General features: G+C 36.6%; 2 protein-coding genes across 2 annotated transcripts; one reads left to right on the plus strand and one right to left on the minus strand.

Moving 5' to 3' along the window:
- The first annotated feature begins 1,802 nt into the window (after nt 1-1,802).
- Nucleotides 1,803-7,187, plus strand: LOC110681771 (bifunctional riboflavin biosynthesis protein RIBA 1, chloroplastic-like). Its single transcript, XM_021857897.1, has 7 exons — nt 1,803-2,131; nt 2,730-3,123; nt 3,246-3,461; nt 3,636-3,958; nt 5,444-5,573; nt 5,882-6,178; nt 6,619-7,187. Exons 1-7 carry the CDS (start codon nt 2,082-2,084, stop codon nt 6,886-6,888), a joined length of 1,680 nt encoding a protein of 559 aa, XP_021713589.1. The 5' UTR covers nt 1,803-2,081; the 3' UTR covers nt 6,889-7,187.
- A 164-nt stretch (nt 7,188-7,351) lies between these two features.
- LOC110737316 (putative disease resistance protein RGA1) lies at nt 7,352-19,074 on the minus strand. The gene is made up of 7 exons (XM_021917679.1): nt 16,990-19,074; nt 15,832-15,873; nt 9,428-13,049; nt 9,230-9,303; nt 8,772-9,086; nt 8,110-8,197; nt 7,352-7,898 (listed from the first exon to the last, which is right to left on the minus strand). The coding sequence occupies exons 1-4, from the start codon at nt 19,045-19,047 to the stop codon at nt 9,293-9,295; spliced, it is 5,733 nt and encodes a 1,910-aa protein (XP_021773371.1). The 5' UTR covers nt 19,048-19,074; the 3' UTR covers nt 7,352-7,898; nt 8,110-8,197; nt 8,772-9,086; nt 9,230-9,292.
- Between the last annotated feature and the right edge of the window lie 137 nt (nt 19,075-19,211).

Consider the following 19,211-nt stretch of genomic DNA (forward strand, 5'->3'; position numbering starts at 1 on the left):
TAGCAAATTAGCAATTCCTCAACTTGCTACAAAGAGGGTAAGGATGAGAAGGAACGAGGGATAATACACAACTGCTCCTTTAATTTAGGCTCTGTACTTATGAGCTTCTGGACAGAGTAGGATAGAGCAGAGCAGGGCTCCCCATAGAGCAGATTTCAGCTAAACAACTCTAAAAAACAGGGCCTAATGTATAAAAAAAAAACAAGTACTACTATGTAGGATGAAGGATAATATACTAATTGTTCCTTTAATTCATAGAAGAAAAACAAATACTAGTATGTAGGATTGAGCGATTGACATAGATATGATGTATGGTTCAGATAGGTAGAGTATAGTCATATATCAATCGACCATTATTTAATCCAAACCTAAACAACGAATACTTCCACTATAAATTTGCTCCAAGTTGGTGGTGCATCAGTCCAAACAAAGTCCATACAAACATTACAACTTTACAAAATGATACAGTGGAATTTCATGCAACATTGCAATATATAGGATTATTCAATCACGCATGCAATGGGGTTATATATGACTCGATGAGTGATGGGCTGATGACTCAGGTTGTTATTTAGGAAACCATGAATCAAGCTTATTTATTTCTAGCTACATACATACCCAAATTATGAGAGTGAGGGATAGCTCAAGTGATTAGAGTTTCCCTTCCGATTCTAGGAGATCCTGGGATTGATTCTCACCCTCGCCCTTGTGGCTCCCTAAACACCCAAAAAAAAAAAAAACATACATACCCAAATTATCATTAAATATTCAAATAGAACGCAGTCAATTATCAACGAGTCTTATCCATGTCATTTTCCTCTTTAAGTCGAAATGGTACCTGGACAAAAACATTGATGTAGTTAAATAACTGCTGGCACTGTATGACAGCTTGGCAATTTAATTACACACCTAAAAAAAAAAAAAAAAAAAAAAAAAAAAAAAAAAAAAAAAAACTAAAAAAAAAAGTGGAAGTTGGGGGCTTGGGTTCGAGGAGTCATGGAATGGCTACTTGTGCAGTTGTGCCTCGTGGCTCATGCCTTTTGTTGTTCATATCATGTCAGTGATATCGTATCAAATATACATGATTAATTAATTATTGCTACCTGCTATCTATTCTATGCACGATTTATAAAATTGAAATTAAAAAAAACATACAGTATAATATTGAACAAATTCAAGTTAGTATGGAAAACTGGTAAACAGTAACAACATTAGCAATAAACTCGACTTTTTTTCGGTGACAAAATCTCCTTAAACTCGACTTTTTTTGGTGACAAAATCTCCCAATGGTTAAGCTACAACCTCAATTTTTTTATGATACATTAGCAAATAATGCAACATTAATTGAAATAAAGGTAGTAAAGGTAAATGTTGATAAATGTCACATTGTTGCAAATAAATTGAAATAAAGGTAGTTGTAAAACTAGTAAGTTGTAAATAAGTCTCATCTCTCATGTGTTATAGTGGTTATGATGTTAGTCTAGGTGAATCCTATAGACGATCTCGAGAACAACAATATTTAGATGTTATTAATAAGATTATCTCTAAACTAGTTCGCTTAACTATCAAAACTTAATAAAAGTCACTCATTCTAACCCAACAAATATTCAGAAATAAAAGAAGTACTCTACTCGTGTATTTTGTTATGGAGAGGGTTGGTGGGCATTTGTTTCAAATCTTGCCACATTTGGGTTATATGGCTATGTCCAACATATTGACTAGAATATAGACTAGTCATGATGTAAGTAAAACACACACAACCTTTTAATCCAATTTTGACGCATGAGATCACATCACAATTAGCAGCAGCAGGTAAAACTTAAAAGCCGCTTGTTCTGACCCATGCCTTTTTCGCTGTTCTTTCTTTCATTCATTCTTTTTTATTAAAAAATCTCTTGTTTTTTCTCCACTTCTCTTCTGTAATCTTCTCCACCAAATCCTCTTCAAACACGATTCACCTATTTATATATATACCTGCTTGATTGAATCACCAAATCACTCATCTTTTTCAACTTTTATTTATTCAATTTTGTTTGGGATTGGATATTCTTACAATTTTTCGGCTTCTTCTTCCAACAATCATGGCTTCTGTCTATCTCTCTCCTCCTTCTGCTGCTCTCTGCAATTCACAGTATGTTCTCTTTCTCTTCTCTTCCTTTAATGGCTACTTGAAAATTCAGCACTTTTTAATCTGGATTTGTGATTGGTTTCTTATTTTCAACTGTTTTTTGCATTGGAATTATGTGGGGTTTTGATTTTTGGCTGTAATTTTTTCTGGGGTTGTCTTAATTTTTAAGCTTTCGTCTTTTGTTTCTGGGTTGATTTTATGATTGAATTACCGGGAACTTTTAAATTTCTGGTTGCTTCTGTTAATATGATTTGTGAGTATGTTGAAATTTGTACAAGGGGATGATGTATGACTGAAATTGGTTGATGATGTAGAAATTTTTGATGGGTGAAAGATTCTGGGTTTAGATTTCTATTCGTTTGCCGAATTAATATGATTTGGTAGTGAACTAGATGATGAAGGTAAAATTAGCTTTATAAGCAATGATCTAGTTAAACTTGTGCAATAATGTACAGTTTTTTTTAAAGTTTGCTATAAATTTGATTTGAAGATATATGGGTACATACTCTTGTAGGACCAATGCATCATAGGTTCTTGATTTGTTTTCGTGTTAAATTATTGCGGATAATGAAATGATGAGGGTGAATTTCTCTTGATGTAGAGCTAGTAAAAACTATGAAGCTTGGAATGGATTGTATAGCACAAAGGTTAGCTTGGTTGGAGGAATGAAATCGAATTTAGCCATGTTTTGTTTAGGGAATAAATCATTGCGCAAAGTCAAGGGAAATTTTAGAACTAGGGCTGCTATTGTTTCTGGAGAAGGTGATTTATTATACTCCAACAACAATGGTATGTTGAACCAAAATGCATTTGACAATGATCAATCCCTTGGAATTGAGAGGCAAGCCGATTCTGTATCTATGGGGGCACTTTCTGCGGATACTGCACCTACATCTGCGGGGTTTGCAGCAGAGAATGATGAGTGTGATTTAGATCGCCCAACTGAAGGTTTTTCTTCCATTGCTGAGGCCATTGAAGATGTTCGTCAAGGAAAGGTTTGTCCCCCTACATGGGTTTGTAGATATTTTATATGTGTAGAATTTGTGCTTGTTTAGGTATTTCATTAGGTATGATGTGCTGATTGAATGGTGTGTTTGTTGCCTTGGTGATGTTGCAGATGGTGATTGTTGTTGATGATGAAGACAGGGAGAATGAAGGGGATCTGATAATGGCTGCAGAGTTAGCAACACCTGAGGCTATGGCCTTTTTTGTGAAGCATGGAACTGGGATTGTTTGTGTCAGCATGAAAGAAGATGATCTGGCAAGACTGCAGCTTCCTCTCATGGTCAAAGATAATGAGGACAAACTTTGCACAGCATTTACAGTTACAGTGGTATGTACTCCTATGCAGTATGGTTTTACATGTATAAACAACCTTTGGTGAACTTGTTCCTAGAACTTCCATTGGAGTTTTGGCTAGATATTTCTGGCTTTACTGAAGGGATAATAGTGTTTCGGAAAACACATATTTTCTGATTTTCTTTGTTATTCTTATGAAAATCTGTAGGATGCAAAACATGGTACGACCACTGGTGTGTCAGCTCGTGATCGGGCAACTACTGTAAAGGCCCTGGCATCGAGGGACTCCAAGCCTGAGGACTTTAACCGCCCTGGCCATATCTTTCCATTGAAGTATAAAGAGGGTGGTGTTCTGAAGAGAGCTGGACACACTGAAGCTTCTGTTGATTTTGCTATGTTAGCTGGATTAAATCCCGTTGCAGTTATCTGTGAGATTGTGGATGATGATGGCTCAATGGCTAGATTGCCTAGGCTTCGTGAATTTGCACAGAAGGAAAACCTGAAAATAGTCTCTATTGCAGATCTAATAAGGTATTTTATCACTAATTTTTATCTGGATCATTGCACTTAAGTGTCATACCATTTTCACATTTTCTTTGTGGAGTAACACTGATATCACATATGTAGAAGAGACTGAGGTCAATGAGTGAAATTCATACCAATCTATGCAGTTTATTACAGAGTTTATTTTTCTGCGTTTCGGCTTATCTCCCACGCCGGGGGGGGGGGGGGGGAACCAAAAGAACCAATTAGACTTGTATGTTAGAGATTAGGAACAACCTTGTGGTGGTGAGCACTGAACAGAGTATTCTTTTGCCTTTACTAGAATTTTCTGGAGAAGAGATCAATAATTAATAAATATGTGCAAGGTTAAGCATAAATCTACTGTCAAGTATAGTTGCAGAACAGGAATTATTGATGTATCTAGGCTTCATCTATATAAAACTGTTTAAAGAGATGAGAAATTCAGACATATCAGGGCATGCTGTTTGTGTTAGTCAGAGCAATTCAGATCTTATTTATTTTCTTCTTCTTATATTATTGGTAGCTATATACTAATACACTCTGGAACCGGTAGAAGTTCCGCTAAGCAGGGGGAAGGAATTGGAGTTGTAAAATTTGTTTCGCTGGTGAATTTTGACTGTGTTTAGAAACAGCCTCCATAGCTGTTAGATTAATAGTATGACTGAGGATAGCTGTTAGATTATTAGTATGACTGAGGAGTCTTTATTCAATTGGAATTTGGAAAAAACAAATGGAGAAGAAGTTAAAGGACTCATTTATTCAGTATACTTGTGTATTATCTGTGGGCACCAGGCTAGATCTAAATTACTCTTATCTCAACAGTGATGTATATACTAAAAATAATTTAGGTGGTGAAGCTCAACAATCTGGTGACTTGGTGAGGATTCCATTTGTATTCCCAACACACGCTTGATTTTCTTACTTTTCCAGATCTTCATTATTTAAAGTCTATAACTTGTGTGTACATTTTTTTTCCCTATGCTTTTAAGCCTAATTTTCAGGTTTTCACCCCATAAGCTATTTGTCACTTTGCTACGGCATCGTTTCTCAAACCTCTTCTTCAACTTTTGAGCCCATAAACTTTCATTATTTTGCTAATACATTCTAAAAGGTTTTTTTTTGCAACTATGAATCTATGATAAAAGGGTCAAAGACAGGTTTTCCTCCTTATTAAGCTTCCTTTGCTTCTTGTTATTTAGCTACTAATGTTTGATGGTGTGGTTGATGTACTCTTCCAAAATTTTAGTATGAAGTCTTCCATTTCTGGTAAAAAAAGGATGCTTTTGGAAATAAAAGCTAACCTTAGCAGATTGTTGCTGGAAACTATGTTGTTTTCCCTCGTTTCTTTGTCAATCACAATTTCAGAAACAGCTCACTCCCTTATTTAGGGGACTTGAATGAAACCTGCATCTCTTTTTCGTCTTTCTTATTTTGAGGCAAAGTAGTGGCTCTAAAATTGGTTAAATGATTTAGTGATTTTATGATTTGCAGGTATCGGAGAAAAAGAGCCCAATTAGTTGAACGTTCTTCTGCTGCTAGGATACCTACAATGTGGGGTCCTTTCACAGCTTATTGTTACAAGTCATACCTGGATGGCATTGAGCATATTGCAATGGTTAAGGTGGGTTTATTTATACAAGTATTTGGATTTGGTCAAATGTAACTAAACTCTTTCATCATTATTCCAATTTTAGTTTTACTCAAGGAAGTAAATGTTAAAAAGGAAACCAAGATGCTCAGCCCTTTTGCTAGCATTGTTGTTTTCACCTTAAGGTCTTTCGGTATGTGTCCTTGGGTTTGAAAATAATAATGTCGCTAAGAATTTAGGTAAGCACTAGTAGCACTTGGGGAACAATCGTTGGATTTTTGCTTGACTAACTTATCTGCTCTGCAACTGATTATCTTTTTTTATTATTCTTTTTTCATTAGGGAGAAATAGGAGATGGACAAGATATCCTAGTGAGAGTTCATTCAGAATGCCTTACAGGAGATATATTTGGCTCAGCTAGATGTGACTGTGGAAACCAGCTTGCACTTGCAATGAAGCAAATAGAGGCTGCTGGAAGGGGAGCATTGGTCTACCTTCGCGGGCATGAAGGCAGGGGAATTGGTTTGGGCCATAAGCTTCGTGCATATAATCTGCAGGATGCTGGTCGTGATACTGTTGAAGCCAATGAGGAACTAGGATTACCGGTTGACTCAAGAGAATATGGAATTGGTGCACAGGTAACTTCTGCTCTTTCCTTCTCAATTCTATTTCAGTACCTTGATTTTTTTTTTTTTAAATTTTTGTTTATAATTAATTCCTTAGATTTTTGGCCTATGAATGTGTTACTGCATGTGAGATTCTTTAGAAAGAGCTAATCATGTGTCAGGCTGCGCCGATGCCAAAAGAAATAGTTCATTTTTTCGTCTCTTAAAAATCAGCTCAAACCTGGTAATCTTATGGGTAAAGGGCAAACGGTATACAAAAGCCAGGCTGCACCCCTGAAATTGGCTGGTCTATCGAGCAGGAAAATTTTGTGCAGCCTGTTTAAATTTAGCTGGATTGACCATCTTATATCATCTCTAATACATGTATTTTTTAAGCACGTTATGATTTGTCTGAGTAACTTGACTTGGTTTGAATGTTGATTTGACCTAATTAAACTTCGGGATGAATGCAGATATTAAGGGATTTGGGAATTAGAACAATGAAGCTGATGACAAACAATCCTGCTAAATATATAGGGCTGAAGGGTTATGGTCTTGCTGTATCTGGGAGAGTGCCACTTATCACTCCAATAACCAGTGAGAATAAGAGATATCTGGAAACAAAGCGTAAGAAGATGGGTCATGTCTATGGCCTAGACCTAATTAGCAATGGAAGCAGTTCGAAGACTGAAAATGGCAAACCCAGCACAACCAGTTCACCAGATACTGCAGTTAACTTATAGAATTGACTTGATATTCTGCCCACTAATTTAGCATCCAGGCAAAATGATTTTGGATCCCTTCAAGCCCCTTCATATTCACACTCTGGAGTAAGGTTGCACCTCATCAAATGATCTGCAATGGCTTTTTATACGTTTTTGTATAAATTGAGAAAGATCTATGATGTTTTTGTAATATCATGTCATTTTTTTGTTCCCTTTCAAGATGTGTAAAATAGCTTTGAGCAAGTCTCAGGTTTGTAATTTGTCCACCTCATTCAATGGAATAATAATTTCTTGCCTTAATACATTTGGGTTTCTAACTCCATTCTAATAATGATGCATGTCATAACATCTGAATTCTGGAAAAAAAATTTGTCTCTCTTTGGAATCTAGAACAGTTGAAGAGAACATTTATAAAAAATAGGCTACTCATTTGCACAGTAAAACAGGTGAAGAGAAATTTTTTACAAGTCTATACTAGAGCTTAAGGGAAGAAGAGCCACCTACTAGGTAGGGTTCTCCTCAAATACCATTAAGCCAATTGAGACGCTCTATAAACACAACTCTGTTGGGTTTATTCCCTAAAACATTATTCAGTCGACTTTTGTTCTTATACTTCTATTTTTGACAGAAAAATCATGTAATTTGTAGCCTTCCAGATATAGCAAGAGCAACAAAGCCTGTAGCTGCTGCAATATGTCACTTGATCTGATAGAGCACATTCTCTTGTTAAACCATTTCCTAGGTGTGTGTAGGTAATGTAGCCACATTTGATTTCTGAAACCAGCGCATCCAACGAATGCATTCCTTCACCAAGGAACCTTTCACACCTTGATAAGGTAAAAGAAAAGATGTAGATATTCTGTTATTGGAAATCTGCCTAACTTCAGAGGGGTTATACGGGGAGTTTCCGATAATCAGTTCATCAAAGCAGCTCTGAAGTCCTCTTCACATCAGGAAATATCACGCAAAACACCAAGATGAGAACCACGAAACTTTTATGTTAAATTCACAGCCCTGCTGATTGGCAACTGTAAGGAAAACAAACAAAAAAACGTTCAGTCAATTTACAACTCCATATTTTGACATTACACCACAGTAAACATTTAGTCCAGAATTACATTGAATTAACTTTAAATATAGTGTAATATCTGGATTCTGGAAGATATATCAAAAGCTAAAAACTGCTGAACACGACGAAAAAGAGAATTGGTATAGCATTCAGAAATGAGTCCTTGCTACCTGTTAATACTTGAACAAAGCTATATTCTGGAATCTGGAGTATTATGTTGAGTCTCCTTCAATTCAAACACTTCAAGTAACAATCTTTCTGCATGACAAGTATTTGACAAAAAAAAAAAAAAAAAAAGAAGAAAAAAAAAAAACAGCAGTTAGAACCATATAAAAAACAAGCACTTTGACAAGGTTGTAAAAAGCAGTTGGTTTCTCTAGTCCTTTTAATAGCACAATCTGATAGTGTTGGAGATTACATATTAGTGTAAAGTAGTTGGTTACTTGTATTCCTTGGCTAATGTACTTAGTAGTATAAATATACACAAGTAGTATGATGTAAGTATCTTTGTATTTTCCAACATTCTCATTCTAAAGAATATACTCTCATTTTCTCTCTCTTCCTTCAAACTTCTCTCAAGTTCATCAATGGCAGCACACTCTCTTTTCTCTTTTCTTCCTCCTTGAACTCTCAAATTTAACATGGTATCAGAGCAATATCAACATCACAAAACATATCAATCACCAATACAGCTCAAACTTCAATTCAACTATCAATCAAGAACAACCCAAATCCAATATCAACAAATTTTGACTACACCTCCAATCAATCAATATACACCAAAAACACTAAATCACCAATCTAGCAAGGAGTGAAAGCATGAGAATTATACCAGATTTCGCAGAAAGTCTCAAGCCAATAAAGAATGTGGGAAGTAATAGTGAACCAGAACACACCCAACTTCCTTCCATCACCACTGGAGAACACAACCCGCAGTGACGACGACGGAGGCCACAAACTCCACCAACCACCGGGCTTAACACTAACCCAATCAACAAGTAACACTAATTAGTAGTCTCCAATCGAAACCGAGGAACCCAGAAACCGAAGTTCACGAACAATAATTTCGGCAACAAAACCCAGAGCGAAAACTTAAAGCAATTGAAAATCTTCGAGCCAAACAAATCTGATGGATTTCCTCTTACTCCTAAGATCAGAACTCTCAAGTGATCATCATAGAAAATTTGCATCATTAGTTATTTTGGTAATACTAAAATAATAATACTAACATGATAATTGACAAGGCATCATATGCTACAAAATTGAATAATATGGGGTAGACATTATTACCTTTGAGCAGTTGAGTTATATATTAATGAACATTGAGTAAACGAATTCTTTCGGGCACTGATTTTAGTCATAATCTGAAGCAAATATGAAAAAGGTATTAGAGATATGATAAGCAATCCATTCTTTAAAAACGTTGCAAAATTAAGAACAGTGAAAAGACGACATTAATAATAATAACCCCTATTTTATCTGTCATACCTAGTTTAATGTCGGGGATATGTTGGATATTGGACCAGTTAGCACCATTCTTGTTCTTGCATTCCTTCATTAACTCTGGGCTACATTTCCATATATGAAGTTTGGTTAAGGAGGTGAGGTGGCGCATCTCTTCTGGCATTCTTTTCAATTTTAGACAGTACTCAATTTCAAGGGATTGGAGAGATGATAAGCCGCCTATTGATGGTGTTAGGCTTTCCAAATTATCACAAAAGCCTATTTCAAGGGAATGGAGAGATGATAAGCATCCAATCCCCTTTGGCAGCTTCACCACCTTTGGTAGTCTCCATAATGTCAAGGAATGGAGAGATGATAAGCATCCAATCCCCCTTAGCAGCTTCACCACCTTTGGTAGACTCTCTAATCTCAAGGAACGGAGAGTGGGAGCAAGGTATCTCCATGGCATCTCTGCGTCACTTCCTTCATTATTATTATTAATGCATCCTTCTTCTGTGCTTTTGTTGTTGATGACATCATCTTCATCCTCCAATTCCAACTCAGGAAGATAACACAGTGATAGACCCTCCAAGGCAGTGAATTGGTCCCACACTCCTCGTCCTGATATACTCTTCAAATTATAGCATCGCCAAATATCAAGGGAGCGAAGAGAGGACAGGCGGCCGCTTCGGAACACCTCACCCACCTCTCCTGTTTTCAATTCCTCTATTTTCTGATCTTCGTTAATACGAAAATTCGAAATATGGTGGAATGATCGGATGGGTAGAGAATTAAGATATGCCAAGTTATCTATCCTAACTTCCCTCAATCTTCTATGTCGTTCTTCCTCCTTTTGCTGAGTAGTCTCCCTTATAAGTGGGCCCAGCGCTTCATTAAAATCTTTTAAGTCCAATTGTTGCAGTCCCCGACATAAAGGAAAAGTTGTCAATTCTGGACATCCATGTATCTCAAGATGAGAAAGTTTTGGTGCTTGCGGTGTCTCACTCTCCTCTGATTCTGATTCTGATACTGATGATGACTTCCACCATCCCTTCAACTTTGGCATATTCCAAAGCCGAAGCTTTTCAAGGGATGGAAAGAATACCAACTCATCTTCACCTCCACTATTATTACTACTCTCCACATACTCCACTGTATACAATCCATCTAATTCAAGGACTTTCAAGTGACGCAATTGACTCATCAATGGAATATGCTCCAACATGTCACAACCATGAATAACAATCTCAACAAGATTTGGGAGACTAGTATTCAGATTCATTGTCCAACTTGGGAGCCTCACTCCTGGATATCCCTGCAACTCTAACTTTCTAAGATAAGAGTTGGGATGTAGGCTTTGCAGCAATGCTTCGGCATTATCACTTTCATTACTATGCAACCAACCTATCCAATAGTACCTGATATTTCTTAGTTTTTTACTTTCACATAGAAATCCCCCTTTCCTTGATTCTACAGCATTATATTTCACACCTTTTTTAACAACTATTTCCAGAATTTCACTATGACGTATTAAATTTTTCAGATTTTCAAGCTTAAAAACACCAGCCGAGCCTCTATACCAAGCATTGCTTGTTCCACCAACTACAAACCCTGTCAAGTTTTGCAGAGATGCCATGCTGTTCATTCCAGGAGGCATACAAGTCAAACTCCGGCAACCATAAATATCTAGTAGCCTTAGATTAACTAGTTTTCTCAAGTCTCTTGGCAGACTTTCTAAACTCGTACACTTATACAACTTTAATGTTTGCAAGTTGTAAAGGTTGGTAATGGACGAGGGCAATACACGCAATCCTCTATTATGTGAGAGGTCAAGATACCTTAGATGCACCAACTTACCCACACCCGGCAACTTTGTTTGGAGAAAAGAATCATTTAAGCGTAATACCCTTAAATATTTCATTTTTTTGGACGACTTCAGCCAGAAACGAAGACTCCGATCAGTAAACAAAAATGTACGCAACCTTTTCATTTTATCTGAAGTACGTAGTTTACTACTTTCATCAATAGAGATATGGCGAGTTTTCTCATTCAAACAGCTTGGATTACAGTTGGAAGACACAATCTCTGTTCCTGCTACTTCTGAGGCTAGATCATGAATGAGATCATGCATTTTAAATGATATAATTTCGTTAGTACCCTCAGATCGTTCTATATCCTGGAAGAAGCACCTTTGCAGCAACTGCTCAAAGTACTCCTCACCGGTATCTTCTAAACTCTTTCCATCTGACGGCATAATGAAGCCTTGAGCCATCCAAAGACAGATCAAATCCTCCTTGACAAACTTGTAATCCTTGGGATATACAGCACAGTAACTGAAGCAGCTCTTTAAATGGAACGGAAGATAATAGTAACTGATCTTCAACACAGGTAATATGCCACTGCTCTCATCTTGTAATACACTTGCCAAGTTAGTTTTTTCCAAGTATTGCCACCTACTTTCATCTTGACCTCGAAGAAGGCTTCCGACCACCCTTATGGCAAGTGGAACATTTGCACACTTTTGAACAATCTGTCTTCCAATATCAACTAATTGTGGCTTCATTGGATACTCCTCTGGTTTGAGTGCCATTTTCTTTAACAACTCCAAAGATTCATCTTCTGAGAGACCCATCAATGTATGTGTATATAAACTTCCAACAACTTCAGCTACCCTTTTGGAGCGAGTAGTCACTACAATTCCGCTAATCCTCCCACCTCCAATCAATACATTTCTCAACTCAAGCCACTTGTTGGAATCCTCGTTCCATACATCATCCAACACAAGGAGGTACCTCTTCCCATCCAGTTCTTTCCGAAGGTCTGTCTGGAGCTCTTCCAATTTCATTTGATCCTGCTTGATTAGTGGGTTTACAGCTGCAAGGATTTGACCAACTAAAGCTTTGACATTAAAATCATCGGATACACAAACCCACAACTTCCGAGGGAATTTCTCCACAATCATCTCATCATTATAAACCTGACGGGCCAGAGTAGTTTTCCCCAAGCCTCCAATCCCAACAATGCTGACAACAAAACCATCCTGCTGCTCAACAGTAGTGTTGAGTAACATCACATCTATCACTTTCCGCTTGTCTTCCTCCCTCCCAATCATCACATCTCCCTCGCACACATAGGAATAAGTTTCCCTTGCGTTAAGTCTCTCCTTCTTCAGTCCAAGACCAGTCGGGTGTCTCAAGCCAAAGTCAAATCGATGATCTTTGACAGTAGCATCCAACATCTCCATAATGTTGTCCATCTCTCGAGACCATTTGAAAGCATAACAAAGCTGATTCGAGCAAGAGAAGAAACAGCGTCCCTCATTACACATCTTGTAGTTACTACAAGGCATGAGCTCCTTAAGATGACCAAGAGTGGCAATCTCATCAAACAGATCATCAGTTTGGTAAAGAGCTTCCTTAAGCCTCTGAAGCCTGTCACGCTCAATATGGGTAAAGCGATGTTGCTGCAGCTGCTCAATTTCATGAGCATCAAGGAGCAAGGCCTCGATAGTGGACATGGTGTCCTTGAGCTTGTTTAGCCGGGACTTCACACTTAAAACAGCTTCAAATTTCATCCAAGTGGGAGAACCCAACACTTGAAGGATTGTTTGCACCAGTGAAAGACCTCCTGACACATCCATCTCTCTCTCTCTCTTTTTTCTTGTGGGCTAATGGTTTTTGAGGAATACAAAGGAAATACACTAGGTGTTTGTTTTTTCTTTCTTTTGGTAATGTGAATGTTTAAGATTCCTCGGTACAATAATTTATAAGCATTTTACTGTTTGAATTGGTACTCTACGACTGGGACGTTTTCCCAAAGTAAGCTTAAGTAGCAAAATATATACGTAAATGGTTGCGTGGCAAAAGTATTTACCAAACTAAGCTTTCAGGCGGACAGCGTTTTATGCCCTAATTTTTTTTATAAAAAATTCAACTTAAAAACGCTGTCTCAGACAGCGTTTTACATGTTGACTTTTGTTTTTTAAATTTCGTAATTTTTTATATTAAAAAAAAAAATATTACACTAAAATGCTGCCTGAGGCAGCGGTTTTAGTGTATAATTTTTTTTTTTTTTTTTTAATTTCTAGTTTAAAAATAAAAAAAGAAAAAAAAATATTAAAGCTGTTGTGTTCTTGAGCTGCCCCATTTTCCTAGCTTAATTAACCTTTTTTCTTCTTTGTTCTACACGTAATGTTCATGCACTATAGATTAGTGTCTCCTTTTAGGATTTTTTATATTTGGTTTTTACCAATTATTTGACCCTCTTCCTATTTTCACTCCTTTAATCAAAGTTTCTACTGTTCTTTTCTCCTTCACTTTCACTATACTCCTACCTTTAACCTTTTCTGTCCTCTGTTGTGGCTTTACTTGAGCAACACACCTTCGTTTTGGATGGTATGTAGAATTTGCTCATGAATTGATTTTGTTAAACACAAAACAATGACAGCAATCAAAGCATATGTATTTTCAGTATATTGCAATCATGTGAATATGGACTTAAATACAAAGAGGAGAAGAAGATAGGAAGCAACAATCGTATCCCAACCCCAACCGCAATACTCGAATACGATATGATAATTATCACATATTGATAATTATCCACCCAAATAATACAATCATTATCACATATTGATAATTATCCACCCCAAAGAATACAATCATTATCATAATAACGCAATGGTGTATAATATTTTTTTTTCTTTTTTTGTTTTTAAACTAGAAATTAAAAAAAAAAAAAAAAATTATGCACTAAAACCGCTAGTGTAAATTTTTTTTTTTAATATCAAAAATTACGAAATTTAAAAAACAAAAGTCAACATGTAAAACGCTGTCTGAGACAGCGTTTTTAAGTTGAATTTTTTATAAAAAAAAACCAGGGCATAAAACGCTGTACGAGACAGCGTTTTACCCTGAAATCTTAGTTTGGTAAATACTTTTGCTACGCAACCATTTACGTATATATTTTGCTACTTAAGCTTACTTTGGGAAAACGTCCCTACAACTGAGTCTACGTTCATACATACAGGTATAATTGAGAGTAGTACAGTAAGTCAATAATGGGCTAGCTCAACCCTGATTGGACGTTAAAGTATTTATTACGGAGTGGAAAATTTACAAGCTCAACCCCCAATGAACCAAAGTGTATAATTAAATAAAGGAAATTTGTCACAAAGGTCCTTTAAAGTGGTTGACATTGTGAGAAATGTTCTTATATAAAAAAATACTAGGTTAGATCCCGTGTCATGCACGGTAATTTCAATATTTATCGTTAGTTTAATACAATTATTTTACTATAAAAAATAATATCAAATTTTAAAATAGGATGAAAGTTCTGTAATTACGATTTTTTTAAATTATTAAAGAAAACGGAGGAAGAAATGCATGCACGACTAATAAAAATAACTATGGATTACATTATAAAGTTATAGATAAGATTATATTATTGTATTATTTGACTTTGTTCCCGTCATAAAATAAATAAATCTTTGTTGAATGTGTAAAAATAAATATACTTGTCAAATAGAAAAGAAATATTATTGTAAAGTAAGTATTAAATTAAATACTTCTCTAAGAAGCTTTGGAAAAAAAAAAAACCTTTTGGAGGGAAATTTTTTAACCAGGTTATGACAAGTGTCATTTTTAATTTCGCCTTTAATATAGGTATATTGATGCCAAAAAAAATCCTTATATCCCATGTAATCATGTATGTTGAAAAAGGATGGATCTTTCACCGAATTCTAAACTTTATTTTTCTTAAATAAGTCATTGATCATCATGTGTCCAACAAGTAACTTAAAAAAAATAAAAAATAAAAAAAAATAAAAACCCTCTTTATTTTGTCTTTTTTTTTTTCCCTTTTTTCCCATCAATTTCAATTGTCTATAATTCTTTCCCGTTATTTCTCCTTCCTCTCTCTAATTTGTTTCCTTGCAAAAACTAGAAGTTATTGGTATAAAAGATACGTAAGGGAGTAAAGAGGATATCTTTCTTACATTTAGAAAATGCTTTTCACCTATGGAGGGAAAAAATACCTTCACTTTTAAAAAATGTTTATCATCAAAAAGAACTAACCACTACGAATGAAAAAATTATAATATTCTTTTTGATCATATTTATTCTTCTCATTTCTCGATTGAAAAGTTTAAGATAATGTTTTACAATCTCTGTAATATTTTCATACACGGTTAAGAAAATTCCCATTAGTTTACTCTTTCAACTTGCAATGAATGTGATTGTGATATGAATAATTGCGGAATGTAACCACATTGTCTTATTTGTACAAGTTGTATACACTAGAGATGAGAACCACAAGTAACTAACCCTTATTTTCCTTGGTTTACTTGACTTGAGAGTTGAGGCCCAGCAGACAGTGACGCTGATATTCTTCATTATACCTGTGGAGGGTAAGCGACGCTCCAAGTAACTGGTCCAAGATTAGCATCAACTCACACCATACTTGTTGCATATACCGATAACTGGATGCAGCCCTACCTGAGTCACATTGAAAACACCAGGTCAGTGAACAAGAAATTGGACCATAAAAAACGAGAGACAAAAAGGATGTGGCAAGAATCAATTATAGCAGTGTAGGTGTAGCCAATCAGCAAGTAATTCACATCTATTACTTGATGAAAGGATAATGTTTTACAGGACTAGCACTGCTAGTTCCAGATTATTCAATTTAATGTCTAGATCAGGATGTCTATCCCAATATTATATGCAATGCAAACCTCACATCACAATTCAATCACACCCAAACGTATGGAATGAAAGAGAGTAACACTAATGAATTTTATAGAATAGTTTCCATAATAATGAGGTTTAACATTTTTGCTGTTAATACTACGTATATCAGGTATGTGTTACACGAACAAATATGTATAGACGTATGGTAAGATTTATGAGCGTAGATTCTCTTTTATTTCATATGTTTAGTTGAATTGCTTATAAGAAGTTACAAGCAATTTACTGCAAAAGATGAGATCCCCTGATTTTACACAGTCTAGGAAAAATATATACCAGGTCATAAGGTAATTTTGTAACAGGAGGTATTACTTCATTTGCTAGCAAACATCAGTACAAAAATCTCTACAACTACTACTCTAAACATACAATTAGAGATGTGGCTTCAACTTTGTCAAATGAGGCCGGTTTTCAGTTTATAATATTACAGCTGATGTCGGAGGTCAGACCATCAGAGACAGTTCATTCCAGTTTTCATACACGGTCACTACTCACTAGAGACTAACTCTCAGATCTAAACCCCGTTCCACTATGTTTCAAAGATGAAGAATTGAAGATTATTCATATTTATCCAACCTTGATAAACTTTTTCACAGAGAGCATCTGCCGGTCTTCTTTGAAGCAAGTTTCCTTTGACCATTAAAACGTTCATAAGCTATCACCTCAGTTGCAGGTAGTCATCCTGGTGACACTCGCATCTGCATGATAATGTTTAAGTCTGCTTAGAGAAGAATTTATCATCCCAGTTTCTGCAGATTCCTATGCTCACCTATGATCGATACTTAAAATCATTTTGTCCCCAACAGACCAAAATAAATAAATCACAAGCGAGAATAATAATTACCTCTTTATTTTCCTTTAGACATCAATGCGAGGTATGTGTTGGATTTTAGGCCAATCAGCACCAGTGGATTCCTGGCATCTTTCTTTTAACACTGGCGAGCATCCCCGTAAATCAAGTTGTTGTAAAGAACCGAGGTGACAAATCTCTTCCGGCAGTGATTTCAGTTGTTTGCAATTCCGAATTACAAGAGACTGGAGACATGAGAAGCAGGCTATCCATGATGGTAGGGCTTCAAAATTGTCACAGTTTGTAATTTGGAGGAATTGAAGGGAACTCAGGCAGTTCATTCCCTTTGGTAGCTTCACCAGCTTTGGGAGGTACCATAATACCAAGGAATGTAGAGTCTGATAAAGGTATTTCCAGGGAATGTCAGTATCAATGCCATGATTATCCTCGGTTGTGCATCCTCGAGTGTTGAGATCTCCATAATCATCATCCAACTCCAACTCAGAAAGCAACTTCAGATGTAGGCTCTTAAGGGCGGTGAGATGCTCCCACACTCCCTCTCCTGATAGCCTCTTCAAATTGGAGCAGTCAGAAATTACAAGGGAGTGTAAAGAGGACAGACGGCCACTTCGGAACACCTCCCCTGCCTCTTCTGTTAAACTTTCCATATCATGGTCACCTCTTACCACCAGATGAGAAAGGCTCTGAAAAGACTCGTGGGGCAAGGATTTCAGATACCCTACTTTATCTATCTTAACTTCCTTCAGTCCTCCTAGTATTTGCTGCTGCTGCTGCTCCTGCTGCGTCTGTCGAGTACTTGATGTTGATGGAGAATCATCACCAGGGTACAGCCTATTTGATTCTGTAGAGGAAGACCTTACATCACCAACGCATCTCCTCTCACTTCTTGGTCTAGTTATTGGGCCTAATGCTTTATTGAATCTGCTCAACTCCAATTTTTCCAGTTTTGGACAGAGAGGTATATCTGTCAGGTTCCAGCACAACCATATATGCAGATAAGACAACCGGGGGAAAGATTTTGTGAATGGTTCGGCCTCACTGTTGCCTGAGTCTGTATCAAGATGCAATGATGATCTCCACCATCCCTTCAACTCTTGAAGATTTCCTAGAACAAGCTTTTCAAGGGATGGAAAGAAGACTAAGTCATCTGCTACTGATACTGCTTTTCTTGACACTACTGATGCTGTGGGTGCCTCGTCTCCATAAATACTCTCCACGTATTCCAATTTGATTAATCCAACAAGTTCAAGGGATTTCAAATAACGCAGTTGGCTCAATAATGGCAGATGCTCCAATCTTTTACATCCATAAAGTTCAATTTCAACAATATTCGGGAGACAAGCTTCAAGATTATTCACCAATGAGCTCCCCCAGCTCGGAAACCTCACACCTGGATAATCCCACAATCCAAACAACTTTAGATTGGGGTGGGGTTGCAGGCCGTGAAGTAATGCTTCTGCATTAGCACCCTCACTGTCATCTTCAATAAACCTGGAGTTTTCCATTCCACAAAGCTTTTGCGTCCAGCATATGTTTATACCCCGTAAATTTTGCTTGTGTATCAGATGCCCGCCTTTCTTGGCTTCTGCTGTATCATATGTTAAACCTCTGTGAACCTTGATTTCCATACTTCCAGTGAGATTGTTGAGATACTTTAAGTCGCTAAGTCCACCAGCACCTACTGGCCTCAAACAGCAAGCACTGCTTGTACCGCCAACTAAAAACATAGTTAGCTTATTGAGATAGGTCATACTATTCATCCCTGGAGGCATATGTGTCATACTATTGCAATCAAATATATCTAGACACCTAAGATTAACTAATTTTCTGAAGCCCCTCGGCAACTCTTTTAGTGACTCACAACCACGCAATAAGAATGTCTGCAAGTTATAAAGCTCGGTAATGCACAAGGGCAACACAGATAAACTACGATTACAAGACAGGTCAAGATATCTTAAATGCAACAATTCACCTATCATGTTCGGTAGCTTTTCAAATGAAGCCCCATGTAAATCTAATACCCTTAAATATCTCACTTTTGGAAGCAGCACTTCAGGGCTTTCTAAAGGGTTGGGGTACCCTATGTTCAAAATTGTACGCATTCTTTTCATTGTGGTCAAATATCTTCTAAAATCTTTTCGACCAACAGTATTATTGACAAATAGATGACTTGAGTTTTCTTATCAAAATAGCTTGTATCGTAGCTGAATGACAAGATTTCTGCTCCAGCTACTTCTGTAGCGAGATCATGAATCAGATCATGCATTTTGCATGT

Source organism: Chenopodium quinoa, unplaced genomic scaffold, assembly GCF_001683475.1.
Source record: "Chenopodium quinoa cultivar QQ74 unplaced genomic scaffold, ASM168347v1, whole genome shotgun sequence".
In the NCBI taxonomy this organism is placed as follows: Eukaryota; Viridiplantae; Streptophyta; class Magnoliopsida; order Caryophyllales; family Amaranthaceae; genus Chenopodium; species Chenopodium quinoa.